Genomic DNA, 14728 nt, shown 5'->3' on the forward strand with positions numbered 1-14728 from the left:
TACAGTCCATCTCAACATTAGCACATGCCCACTGATATGTATATAAAATTTAGTGTATAAAGTAGATTAAACTCATAAATTATGGGTATATAGAAACCATTTATCACTTTAGGAAGCAAGAAACAGGGCAGTCTGGCAGTTTGGCTGTTGGGTTGGCAAAATGAGGTAACTTGATCAAAATGTGTCTTATTAACAAGTGAAGTTTTGAGGCGAAAATAATTGCAACTGATATGAACAAATTTATGGCATATTTAAAAAATAGTAGGAAAAATATAATTTGCTGTATAAACCATAATGCAGAACTTACGCAAAATCTGTTCCACTTTTAAGATAATAATTTTTAGCATTTACATGAACTTTTATGTTTGCAGACCACTTAACTGACACGGTCTAATTGATCTGATATATCTTTGTGAGAGATAGCGGGTCTTTATTGTAGAAGAGCTATCTAAAACATTGAGCTCTTTTCATTCCCTTTTTTTGAGCATGCAACTGAGCTTTCATAATTTTTAGTGGGAAAACCTATTATGCCTCTGTTCATGAACCTATTTCCCCATCTAGAACAAAGTGATTGCCTGATGAAATGAGAGTGCTAAGGCTGGAGCATCACTCTGCTTTATCAACTAGTACCCTTGGAAGGAAAAAGCTGTAAGCTGATGATGAATTTAACCTTTCAAGAAGGAGGAAAAGGTGTTGTTCTTTATAGCTGTGGTTATAATCTTTCAGATGTGAATGATATAACTAGTGCTATGTTCTTCATGCATTACCCAACAAAGGTAATTTGGAATATTTGGATGTTGGAAACTGTTGACTTCAGTTGCAAGTCAGTTTTTATTCTTTTTTAGTAGGATGAATTTTCCATCTACAAACATTGTTCTCAATGTTTCAACTTATTTCTCATGAAATAAACCACTGTTAGAATTCCTTAGAAGGCTTAAAGCAATGTCAGATTTTACAGGGTTTTGTTTTTTTGGGTTTGGTTGTTGGTTTGGTTTTTTTTACAGCTTTGTCTGCTCCCAAATGTGTTTTAGGAAGGATGACCCTTTAAGAAAAGTTAAGAACACAGATAAAAATATGAAATACATACACATATGTCAATGTTCCCACAATGTTTAAAGTGTAAGGAACTTAGTTTTCTTGGCCCTCATTTTGTGAGAATGATAATTATATGGGGAAAAGTTCATTACATCTTTTTTCTGTATTGCAAGGACACCTTCTCTTTCTCCTTTATTTCATTCCTCCAAAAGTTATCATGCATCTGTGGTCCATTAGTGTCTAGCTGCATTTCTTCAGTAGGCCCTCTGCAAACCGACAGTGAGATATAATCCTTGACAGAAAAATCTTGTAATTAATGGATGAGTAACAAACGTCAAGAATACAAACAGAAAGGCATCAGGAGGTGGAGCCTCCCGAACAGCAGATCTGAGCAACAGGCCAGTGGCGGATCTGTGAACACAATGCAGTTCTTTTAATTCCCAGTGTAGCACCTGTAATTTCAGCAGGAGGAAGCAGAGTCTGGTAACAGGAATCTATCTGTTTTCAAGGTATAAACCTGAAGAAAAAGAAATTTTCTTTCCATGCAAGCTACATACTACATTAAGTTTACTTTTACTGAGGCATCCCCTTCTGTCAGAATTGTTTCACAAAATTCTCTTTAATTTTTGAATAGTCTGTAACCTTAGCAATGGTGCAATGCCTTATGAAGGGCAATATGTGGCTTTTAGCCTTTAATGTGGAGCTTCAGATAGATGGTAAAGCAAACAATTTGGTTCATAAAATACCTCAGCTAGAAATATTGAGTGTAGATGCTAAGAATGAATAGAAAAACACACTTAGGCAAAGTTCTAAGAATATTCAATATTCTGTATGCTCCCTATTACCATAGAGATGAGAGAGATTCACAACATGCTGCTGCACTTGATGCTGCCTACATTCTAGTGATATTGCTACAGGGTGAGGTGGCAAAGTGAATGCTTGGAATTCATGACTTTCATACTGATAGCTGTAAAGTAGTAATTTATAGCGCAGAATGAAAAAGTGTTAAGAACAGATGGTAAAAAAAAGTATCCTAAACTGGAAACCTGGATTGTCATGCTCTAGTAATTGAGTCCACATAAAAGTTAATAGCAGAAGACAGGAGGTTATTTTTTGGTTTGTTTTTATGCTCCAAACTTGTAGAAGTTAATCCAGCATTTATAAATCCTCTCATGGTGACAGCCTCATAAAAACGGATGCACAGTGTGATCCAGGCCACAGGCATTTTCCCCATGCTATTTTTTGTCACTTTATTAGAAACATCACCTGGAAAGTAATAAAACCTCATCATTTTCAAAAAAGTTATTTTAGTTCTTTCAGATTTTACTCCATTATGCTAGTAACAACTGAAGTAACTAATTTCAGGAAAAAAAAAAACAACCAACAACCCCCTGAAAATAAATCATACTGTGATGTCATTCTTGAAAAACATCACATTTCAAAGTGGGAAATGTAATTAGTACTGTTACCTTCTTGTTTTAAATTTTGTCATACTGTTCTAACCTGTTTCCTGCTGATTGTCCAACTCAACAAGCTTGTAATGAATAAAAACATAAAATTTTGCACCAACCATAATGTAAATTTCAAATATTGATGCTTTGACCACGAGGAGGTTATTAGTGTGCTGTACTGAAGAACTGATTTATATAAAATGAGCATATCTTACTTGTAATTGACTTTCAAGCCTTGGAAGGGAAAACATGCAAATGGAAAATCCTTTAAGACAATATTTGAAACAGGAAAAAGTGTTCAAGAAAAGTAAAATTAGAATTCTTCACCTTCAGTCATCATCCAAATCAATGCCTTATAAATGATAATGGCTAGGAATTTCAACAGGATGCTTCTTTGGAGTTTTACAGCATCTGTTGGGCTCACGTGCTTAATAATCTTTGAGTCTTGAAATCTAATGTCTGCAAAGTAAATGGGGGAATAGAAATACCTTTTTCATGAAGTTCGGAGTACTGATGGTTCTGGTGTAAAATAGTAGGGAAGTATGGAGGAGCTGCACTGTTTAAACAGTGCAGCTCCTGATGGTGGTTTTGGTACCAATCAACAAACTGTATTGATAATTACCATAGTTTCCACTGCACTTTTGCCAGGGATACAATGATACCTCCATCTTCCCATTCTTTCATGTGGAGGGAGAGGAAATAAAAAATACTATTTAAAAGCTTGCCAGATAAAAGCCTATTTTTATCATCATTTCATGTACTTTGCAATTGTGGAGTATCTTTCAAAATTGCACATCTTTGCTCTTTAAGGGTTTTATGTAAGTTAAAGTGGGTTGGTTCGTATGTTTTTGCTATCCTCTCTTGTCTTTTGTCCAGTATGGCAGGTATGCTTTCTTTCCAGAAGGGAAGATGGAGATCAGTTTTACTCAGAATTAACAAAGAAAGGCAAATGGTGTTTGTCTACTTAAGTTTGAACAGATTTTTTTTTTTTTTTAATTACTTATCCTAGACTATACCAGTATTTATTTACATTGCTGAAGAAATTGTTACAGCTCTGAAATGGGTTATGTGTTCAAATATCAGAGTCAGGTTTTTTGCTGTGCTAGTGTGTTTTTTTGAAATCAAGGATTCAGTTTCTGAACCCCTCTGTTGAGATTCCCGTGTTAGGGTTCCTTGTCATAAATGTTGCCTGTTGCCCAGGACCGTATTTTTCATGCCTGCTACGTGGGAGCATAAATGCAATTGTGATAACAGAGAGCAACAGATCTCTGGCATAAAAATATATTGAAGGTTTTTTTTTTTTTTTCTGGACCAGCATCTCTTCATCCCTAAACTTTGTTTATGAAAAACATAGAGATGGTAATTGTTGCACATTTAATTCTTTTTCATAGATGAGTCAAGAGAAATGCAGAAGGACTGTCAAGAGAGGGAATGCAGCCTGGAACTGCTGTTATTAATTTCACAAGCTAAAGAATAGTAAATAATGCACAAATATTTGTAAAGCTCCATAGAAGTTTTCTTGGCTTGATGTGCATTTTCTATTAACTGAAGTTGCTAGTTGGAACTGCTGGCAAATTGTTTACAAATGACTTTGCTGTTCCCTAAACAACTTCAGTCTTTGTTCAAGTTCACCCCACTCAAGTAATAAACATTTTTAATGCATTCATCAATTTGTGTTTTAACTTTTATTTTGTGAATAAGTCTGGTTGATAGTAAGGTAAAAACAGTATTACAAAACTTCTGTAATTTGTTGATGTGAATTTTGAATGTTGTGTATCAATTTTTTAAGCTTTGAATCCTACATTTTCTCTAATCCGTTTTCAAGTGTTTGCTTCTAGGAAGATTTACAGAAGGCAGTGTTTGCCCTCTGGCATAACATAACGGGAAAGAAAGTATTTTCCTTTCATTTCCTATACCTTTTAAAAAGTTTAACAGGTTGTATTTCACTGATTTAAGAAGGGATTTTAGTTATTTTTTTTTTTCCTCTCCATGTTTCAGTAGAGGTGTTCAGATACGTTCAGTAGGTTTTGAGCTTCCAAATATATTTTATTGTCTTAATTTTCACAGATTATATAAGGGTGACATGGTGAAAGGAAAATCCTCCTTAATACTTTCAGTTATCTTTGTTAACATTTATTTATTTATTTATTTATTTATTTATTTATTTATTTATTTAAATCAAACTATTGGATCACGAAATCAGCATACATGCTTTTACATCACCTGAATACTTTTCTCTGAAACTTTACTTTATTCCTTGTTGTTTCCATTTCACTGAATAACATATCATGATCCTTTATTCAGTAGATAGCAAAGTTTTATTTGAATTAAGATATTTGCACGCATTCATTTCCATTTGTCATTTGTCTTCATAATTCAATTGCAAGCTGAAAGTTCAACTGTTCCTCTAGCAAGATAAAAGCTTCATAGATTCAGGCAGATTAGAGTGGATAGTGTTGTTCCTGCTTCACTGTTATTTGTCTTACCCCGTTGAAGAATGAAGGTTAGAGAAGGTTTTATATGCCAACCTGGTATTTTTCAGGCTTGTTAAATCTCACTTCTCAGTTTCAATGAGGTAGTTAAGAAATTAATCATGTTAAATTTGAAGCTGAAATTTGTGAGATTCATTTTCATTTTGAAAGCAATTAAATGACTGAGAACTTAACCTACTCTCACTGCAAGGTGGCGTAAATGTCATCTTTAAAGTTTAATAGAAATCTAGTTTGATATGACCAAAATAATGACTTTTAAACAATTGTTTATTTTCCTACTTAGTGTCACAGAATTTATTCTGCTGTTTATTTAAAATCTTCAGCAACAAAACCCTTTTAAAATGATCTGTTTTCCTGCAAAGAAATGTAACTGGCACAGGGATTCTCAAGCATTAAGAGATTTTTCAGTTTGTAATTGGCTTAGGATAAAGATGATGGAATGGATTTAATTTAAAATGTTCCCATTTATGTTGATTATGATCTATGGAAAAGTAGGAAGTAAAGTAGAGTTTGAATGGATTGACTGTTTTGTAGGTGTGTGAGATACGTGAATGTTACCTTTGTTCCCATGGTATGATGGAGTATTATTTCTCAAAGACCTGGGACTGGTTTGGTCTCATTGCTGGTGCAGAGGGAATTAAGCAGCAATAAAAAAGTAAATATTACAAAGCTGTTTCATTCACAGCTTGTACTGAATAGGGGCTCCAACAGGATAAAAATTGTAATTAAAGATTAAGTTGTGGTGTGTATATATGTATATATATATATATGCTTTAGCATCTTCTGAATATTAAATATTCAGAATATTTAATATATTCTTCTGAATATACTTAATATATTCTTCTGAATACACCCTTTTGCAATTTCAGGTATTACAGATTTTACATAAAGAATATCTATAAAAAATCAGTGGAATAAAAATCCATTTTAAGTTCCAGAATTATTGACCTAGTTTCTTTTTCTTTTGAGGGTTTAATTTTTAATTTCTCATAACGCACAGATGAAAAACAGTTGAGTGCTGAAATTCAGCTGAAATCATAGGGTATGTTTTTAATAGAGATGTGGCTTCATTCAGGTATAATTTTGTTTCTGTTTTTGAATGAGCACATGGCTGAACCAATGTTGTCACAGTTTTGCAGAAGTTTGTTTTGAGATATGGATTGAGAAATCAGGTGCCAGAGATGTAGCTACTAACTGATTTTTTATTTTTTTTTTCCCTAAGGTTAGTTGTGTTCCTTAAGACAAGAGGAGTGAATATTCCTGAGTAGCTGATGTAGCTTCTTTTCCATGTAGATCATCCTCTTTTTCTTCCCGTAATATACTAACAACCAAGAGGATGTGGCTGATGCAGATAATAGCTGTTCGTAACTTCTAGGGCTATGAGTATGAGCTCTAAAAATAAGCATTTATTCTACAAAATGTCCTATGTAGCTTCATCTCCAGCCAGAACTAGGTCATTCGTATAATTCTGTATTTAAATAGATGTGAAGATTTATACTAAGCTTTTATAGTTTGAGGAAGTAAAATACCCTTGGTTTTCATGTTTCTTCTAATGACAAATGGTGAAATTACTGTGGTTTATGTTTGCTGTTTTCTGCTACTATCGCTTCTTCTGTTATATTACATTAAGTTAATCATTCACAGTTTTACAAGTTCTAACAAAAGTCTAAGTGGAATATATTTCAAATGAAATCAGATTAAATATTGATTGATATTAAAAAGCTGACACCGATTATTTCACAGAAAGTAAAATAAAGTATTGCTTTAAAACTTCAGTTGGATAAAAAATGGAGTGTATAGCATGAAGTGTGGACGAGAAACTAACACATTTAACAGTGTTAATAAGGGTTTTTTCCAGTTTTAACAGATGAAAAGATGAACCGAATCGTTCTTCTATACGTCCTTTCACTTACTGAGCTTCAAAGTGGTTGGGAGCTAGTAACTATATGAAGGAATTCTTAATAGTTGTCCAAATGTTCATTTGATGTAATGCTCTTATATGGGAGATCAGACTGAAAACAAAAATAGCTACAGATTATATGGAACATACAGCTGCAGGAAATTGGATGGTCATGTACTGCAGAAGCAACATCAGAGAGTGTTTTCACAAATTATTAAAAAACATTAATCTGGGTTGTTTTTTTCTGTTCTTACAAGTGTTAATGCTTATAAGCTGGATAGTCACCTTAATTGCTGCTTCTGAATTTTTCAGCAGCTTTATTTCATTAAACGTGAGAATAATGGAACATTTGTGACTTTTCTCAATTTAGTGATAAATATCTCCTGACTTATTTCTTGTCTTATGAAATGCTAGTCTAGAATGAAGTGACTCACAGAAGAGAGTTTATTTTCTCATGGAAATACTGCATTTATTTTTTTTATTTGCCTTTGCAAAATTTGTTGTGCACAGTTGGATGTCATTATTTTTGTGACTTCTAATAGGACTCCATCAGTTTTTTCCCAGCAATGATTAGTTTATTCTGCTCAGAGGAAAGTGCTGTTTGCTGCTTTTTCATCCCTATGGTGGGATGCTTCTGCAGGAGACTACAGCAGATTGAAAGCAATCCACTTTCTGAGGAAAAAACATGTATCTGGAACAATTATAAACCTGTTTAGCAGTGTTATGTTAAAATTACATTGAAAGTTTGTATTGTTTAAGATTGATACAAATTCCTATAAAAAGATCGGCTTGAGTAATTGAAGCAGTAGACTTTAACTGCTACATGAGCTAATGTTTATACTTAGTGCCTCTAGAGGGAAGAATGGTTTGCAGTATATTGTGTGTTTGGTGGAAAGGACCTGCATCATCTTTCCATTGTTTTTGCTCATAAAAAGAATACTTGTGAAAGTAGAACTGTTTTATGAAACAACTTTGATGTATTTGTAAGTATAATGTGGGTTTTTTTAATGTATACACATAGACTATAATTATAATGCCAGTTAAATTAGCTTCCTAAATTATGAATAACATGGGCTGTTTTTTCCATAAAATGTTACTTCCAGTTTCTTTCTTTAAGTACAGTTTTTGTGCCACTCAACAAAACTGCAAAGGGAACACATGTGGAGCCTTAAATATTTTTTACCTCAAGTCCTTTATAGATGGGGTATAAAAGCACATTGTATAACATAATAAATTGTATGGAGAGAAACCATATGTTTTCCAAGTAGACAAAAAATGCATTTTAGTGATCTGAATAGTATGTTTATATCCATATGGCGTGCTTTAATCCTGGTTACTTACCTAACCATTCTTTCAATTCCTGCATCATTTGTCAAATTTTCATACCTCAGTGAGAGCTGTGCCTGCTCTGGGAAAATTTGTTGCTGTTTAGCATACATAGGCTTAAAAAAAAAAAAAAAAAAGAAAAGCTATGAAGATGCCCCAGTTCCACATTTCACTCTGTGGATTTTTATTTAGAGGTGATATAAAATAAAATGGTCCTTTCCTTTTGCTATTGTAATTTCTAAATCATGGAGACTTGTTTTTAAAGTTCCTTTTTTTCACCTGAAAGCTATATGTACACAGAATGTATGCAGATCACTGCTTGGAAACGTGAATCTCACAGTGAGATGCGGAGAGACAGCCAGGGAAAAAAAGGACCAACCTCTCCCCCACCTTCCATAAAAATGGTTTCTTTGTGGAGTTTGTCTCCCTGAGGAACTTCCTGATACTTGGATACTCTGTCATGTGTAATTGGATCGTAGCTCTTTCTGAGTACCGTTTTCTCCTCTTGACAGCATGGGGTAACCTTGGAAATGTTCTCAAGAGCCAGAGCAAGATTTCTGAAGCTGAAAGCGCCTATAGAAATGCCTTGTACTACCGCAGCAACATGGCTGATATGCTTTATAATTTGTAAGTATGTGGGGCTTTCCTGGGCTTGGATCATCTGTAAAACCTATTGTGAATGGAGCTATTGATTTACTTGCTGGAAATCGAGATGGTGTTATAGCTGTTGCTTTGTATAGTCATTTCATTAATTATGCTCCTTAAACAATGGAGTAGACAGGACCTTTTCTTGGTCAATTTTATTGTATATCTGTGTGTTGGATATGGAGAAGGTAAGCTCACAAATCTGTTTGCTTTAAAAGAATTAAAAACCCCCACACTGAACAAAGTACATATACATGAGCTGGCAACAGTAGCCCTCCATCTGTTTCTGACTCAGCTAAAATGCAGAAGTGTTATTTAGACTTCTTTTTCAAGTCTGAATAATACTTGGTGGGTGGAGTGGGTGTAAGCACTTCCTAGCGTAAACCAATACCGCTTGGTTAGCTCCAGAGGACTTACTTAAATGTTAAAATAGCAAATTTCTTTTCTCCTGTGACTGACTTCAGAGCAGCATAGGCTCAAGAAAGTTTAATTACTAGAGTCCTGTTGTAGGGGGTAAAAGAATAAATACCATGAGCATCAAAATGATTATAAAGATTTCCCAACTCATTAATATACCACACCGTGAACACCATGCTAAGCTTCTCACTGAGGCAAGATAGTGCTGCATCCCCCAGAGGGGAGGAGGCTGGTTCTCTAGGTGTCTTGGCTGGGCATCTCATTGTTCCCTGCTCAGCACTGCTACTCTTTCTGGCACTCACCCTTCCTTCCCCTCCTGCCACCACCCACCCAGCCCAAGCCCTCATAGTGTGGCTGTGCTGCACAACTGGCTCATCACCTTCAATAGCTATGAGTTGTTTCATGATGTGTGCAGAGAACAGAATCATAGAATCATAGAATAGTTAGGGTTGGAAAGGACCATAAGATCATCTAGTTCCAACCCCACTGCCATGGACAGGAATGCCTCACACAAGACCATGTCACCCAAGGCTCTGTCCAACCTGCCCTTGAACACTCCCAGGGATGGAGCATTTACCACTTCTTTGGCCAACCTTTTCCAGTGGCTCACCACCCCCACAGTGAAGAACTTCTTCCTTATATCTAACCTTATATCCAGGTGACTGCTGTCCATTAGGTAGTAGCATGAAAATTATGTCCTGTGTGAAAAGTATCTGTACAAAAAGACACATGTACAAAACCTAAATGCAAATAGTAAGCCCCTTTAAATAAAAACAAAATATGTTCTGCCTGTAGGTCCAGTTTAAAATGGTCATTTATAATATCCAAAACAAAGTTTACCATAATAGCTTTTTTCTACATTTTTCTGTGTTTAACAAGGAATAATTTGCCCATTTCATTAATCTGCTGTACATTTAAACATACTGGGAGCTCAAAATAACTTAATAATAGAATTTCTGTTCCAAAATCAAACTACTATCTGAAAATACGTATATTTTTAATAAACATCAGTTACACTCATATGTAATTTTTTTTGTCTGTTAGGCAGTGGAGAGTGTGAAAAGTGTATTTTAAAGAAGAAACTCTTTCTGATCACATTTAAAGAATATCTTCTGAACACAGCAGAAAATTGTAGGGAAAAAACTGACCAGACTGATACTCTTAAATTTCTTATATGCCATTCATTTTGTGGATGAAAATTATAACTATTAAAATTTTTATATGCCTGTACAGTACTTTAATTTCTTACTCTGTCATAGAAGGAAACTGAAGTTAATACCAGGGTAAGAAGAGAAAAGGGGTTTGGCAATAAACACAGGGATATAAAAGAAAGCAGATTTCAGTAGTTCTGCTGGTCTCAGAACAAGCTGATAATGTTCCAGCTTTCTAGTGATACACACCTACAAACTTTGATTTCTGTTGAATAGAACACTTCTTGGAGTTCTACTGAATTTGTATAAAAGGAATCTAACTGAAATGCTGGTTACAATATGTAGGGCATGAAGTTACCTTATATATACCTGTGAAAGTAAAGGAAGTATATTCAGGGGAAAGTGTTTGCTGTATAGTGTGTGTATACATATGCTTACGCAAAAAAGGATCTCTAATTCTTAAGCTATTACTGTATTAAATACAATAGATTTTTTTTCTTTTAAAAAAAGCTTCACAAAACTGTTAGTTATTCAGCTGAAATTGAAAAATCTTGCATCATTTCATTTTTTGGTTTTCTAGTCTTTCCATGTGTTGGATGCTTCCATATCTAGCACAAAAGCTAGGTGGTGAATGGAGTGTGTTTTGATATTACAAAACCCAAACGAAGCAATTATTTTAAGCATAAACTCTGAAGAGCTCCCTTGCAGATTCAGCCCAGCTTTCATGCGCAGTTCTATGGGAGCCTTTTACAAAAAATTGTGTAATGGAAAAATGTGTCTTATACGTGCTTACAAGAGGCCAGTTAGATTTGCTGTTTCTGGTTTTTAGTGTGTGCCTTTGAAACTGAAACAGTCACTTAGGAACTTTAGGAAAAAAAAGCATCCTTACAGTCATTTCTAATGACTGTATCTTGGCCATAAAATATCCAATGTATATTGTAGTCTCACATGCTCTTTATTGTTTCTTATCTTACATCTCAGTATTTGTTGCAGATTAATTGGCACATGCAGCCGAGTGTTCACAGAGAGCAATAATAAAGTGCTATCTGATTGAGGAAACAAACAAGGATTAACTCGCAATTTATAATGGGTAGTAAACAAGGAGAGAAACTACATAAATGGAAGTATTTGATGATGTTTCTTTCAAGAAACTAAAATGTGACATTGGCTTAGCAATTGCCTATAAATGCATTTAAATATAGAGGATTTAACACATTAGATGAATGGTTGATTTCAGTGGTATATTTTTATTTTCTGATACATATACCTTATGGCTCTGAGTTATGGCTGCTTTTGCCATTTAGGACAATTTAAACCACATTAATTTAGACTGCATAATTACATAATTTCCATTTGAAGGTTCGTCTCATTCATGTCATTTCCCATAGTGTTCAGATGTGTCAATTCTGTAACCTTAAATAAATTCCTTTTAGAGACCAACAGAAAAATGTTTATTATTTTCATTTATAAAAAAAAAAGGGGGGGGGGAAGCCCCTGCTAACATTAATACTACGTTGATGATTCATCACTACTTTAGATATGGGTAAAAACGGGTTTGTTCTGCTGACATTTTCTCAGGTCCAAATAAGTGTAAGTGAAACGTATGCATAGGTTATACCTCAGGATAATTGTAACCTGGTCTGTCGTGTAGATCTGTGGCTTGGAATTTGGAAAACCTGAGCTCAGACTAAGGACTTGAATTCTTGTCTGGAGGCTTGTTTTCTGAAACTGTCATGAAAAACTGAGGGTAAATTCCTGGCAACTCTGAAAACATTTGAGATTTTTCATAGCAATTTCAGTGCAGAAAGGATTTCAGTTCTTGTTTTATATTGTAAAATGGAGAATGTGTTACAATAGGACTTTAATAAGGTACTTTGTACTTCAGTGATACATATACAGTGGCCTCCTATGAATAACTTCTCTAACATCTTGGGACTGCACTGCAGGTAATTTTTGCAAATCTCAAAGCCAGCATCTCAAAGCAATGTAGCACTGCTGAATTCAGAAAAATTTCATAGGGTAGTAAATCAGCATAAACTGAGATTTCTTTCTCTGTTTTTTTTTTTTTTTAACTGAGAAATCCATGTATTTTAATACTGTGAAGTACCAAGGACAGAGCTGCAGAACAGTAGTTTGTTCTTCCAAACTAGGCAGTGATTAAAACCAAACTATTTTTACCTTGCTTTGGCTTTTCAGTCTTTGTTGCCTTATGATTATTAGCTAAAGCTCATGGGGTTTTTTGTATTGTTTCAGATTGCTTCTAATTAATACCTAAAGTAATGTGGCTTATCATGCAAAAGTTTTGCATACATGATTTCACTTTTATTTAAGCTTAGCTGCGGTTAGAGTATTCTTTTATGATCTGTATTGGTAACCTACATTATCTTCAGTTTCTCAGTCGATTTTAAGGATGTTCACAATCTCACATAAATATTGAATTTTCCTTTAAAATTACGCTAATTGCTTTAAATGTTGTAGTTTTGGCCTATAAATGATAAATGTCTACCAAGTATCCATTCCCTTGCTTCTCTCCCAAAATATCCCATTTGCCTTTAGTGATACAGGGCTGTGTGAACAAATATGAATTTCCATAAACTTAACTTTGGCAAACTTAGGGTATTATGTCAATAAATGCGGATTTTTTTTTTTTTTTTTTAGGTTTGTTTGGTGAAGTCTTCAGTCGTAGCTGAAATTTGTATTCTGTAAAGTCTGAGACTGCAGAAGTGGTTAGAGCTTAACTCTGAATCCTCAGATAAAAATCAATATGAGCAAAGTTCTTCCTTGTTTCTTGTTAGCCTATACAAAACATTTGAAATTGTGTCCCCTCCGCTTCTGCATCTTAAGGGTTCTGGCATAAAACTCTCCTGTGCTGAGCTATCAGAGATAAAAAGCACTGAAAGCATGCACACCTACAAACGTGCAGTTTTTGTGTTTGCTGCACCACTTCATGTCGTAGGAAATGATGAGGTTATGGTTCCTCTTCCTTGATAGTCCAGAAGTGATTTTTTTTAATGCAAAATGTTGAGATAAAAAACCAACAGGATGCATCATCTGCTGTCAAAATACCTATTTTTTTCTTAGCTGTGACTGCAGACTTGTTACAGACCTGTTTGGAATTAATCTCTGCTTTGCCAGCTAGTCCTTCCTCTCTCAAAGACAGTAACTGAAATATGTAAAAGCTGCCTTAATAACATCTTGCTATATTGTGAGACCAGCTCTTGAGGTAGCACTTATGTGACCAATGGTGTTCTGTAGTGCAGAAATCTGCTCCAGGACTCTCTGTAGGACCTGTGTGAAGTACAGATATGCAGTGTAGCATTGAGATATAGTTCTTTGTAGATAATCCCACCTGAAATCAATGGGATAAATGTAGCTTGAGGCATGCATGAACTGCAGTCATGGCAAACTAATAGCTAACAGGCCCTGTATTAACTGTTATCAACCAGTAAACAAAATTGATTAAAATATTTCAATATTGTACCTGGCTTGAAAGTTTTATAAATATTTCACTTTCATACCTGTTTACCTTGATGACGGTTATGTTCCTGTGTATTGTACTTGGTCAGTTTATGAAAGCTTTAGTCATTGAGGAGTTTGACTTGTAAGTAGACCCAGTGGCTTTAATAGGACTTCAACAGGAACAAATTAATTTGTAACTTGATAAAAACGGTAGACTGTCTACGGCTGTTTATATTACGTGACTGATTTCCAGTCCCCAAAACCAGTTTTGTTCCATTAGTATTCAGTGACTTTAGGCCAAAACAAAGGTGGAGGAGGAAGACGGGAAGATTTTTCAACTTGTTGGTCAAGCAAGATGGGTAAAAGATGGCAGCTTAAGGAATTCAGGATTGCTGCAAAGAACTGATTTTGGGGACATATTTTCCTGCGTGTATTTAAATGAGCAATTCTATCTATAGAAGTGATGTGCATCATTTCTGGATAGCCAGAATTTGCTTCTCACTTTTTCTAAGTAATTTCATCCTCATGTATTTCTGGAGAGAAACTTTATACTCTTCCACTGCATTTGTCTTACTAGGCTTAAGGAGCCACTGATTTCCTTCCCACTCTCCTTCCATCTAATAGACTTCACATTTTCCCGTTATGTCAGTAAACTTTATTTGAATGGAGGTTTCATGTTTCAATTAACATTTTAATTTATCCGCTTTACAACTGGGGGGTGGAGTAAAGAGAAAATAGAGTTTTGGAACTGCAAACTTGAAGCAACTGCTCGTGCGTTTTGTTTTTTTTGGGGACCATTTTCATAGAATCATAGAGTAATAAGGGTTGGAAAGAACCTTAAGATCATCTCAT

General features: G+C 34.7%; 1 protein-coding gene across 4 annotated transcripts in view; it reads left to right on the plus strand.

Annotated features, from left to right (window-relative positions):
• The window catches only part of TMTC2 (transmembrane O-mannosyltransferase targeting cadherins 2), a 252735-nt gene that overhangs the window by 154828 nt on the left and 83179 nt on the right, over positions 1-14728 (plus strand). For all 4 annotated transcript variants that reach the window (XM_065669680.1, XM_065669690.1, XM_065669700.1 and 1 more), the window contains one exon: positions 8717-8831. In XM_065669680.1, coding sequence (XP_065525752.1) covers positions 8717-8831 — 115 coding nt within the window. The remainder of the gene's footprint in view (positions 1-8716; positions 8832-14728) is intronic.

This window comes from Lathamus discolor, chromosome 1 (assembly GCF_037157495.1).
Source record: "Lathamus discolor isolate bLatDis1 chromosome 1, bLatDis1.hap1, whole genome shotgun sequence".
NCBI lineage: Eukaryota > Metazoa > Chordata > Aves > Psittaciformes > Psittacidae > Lathamus > Lathamus discolor.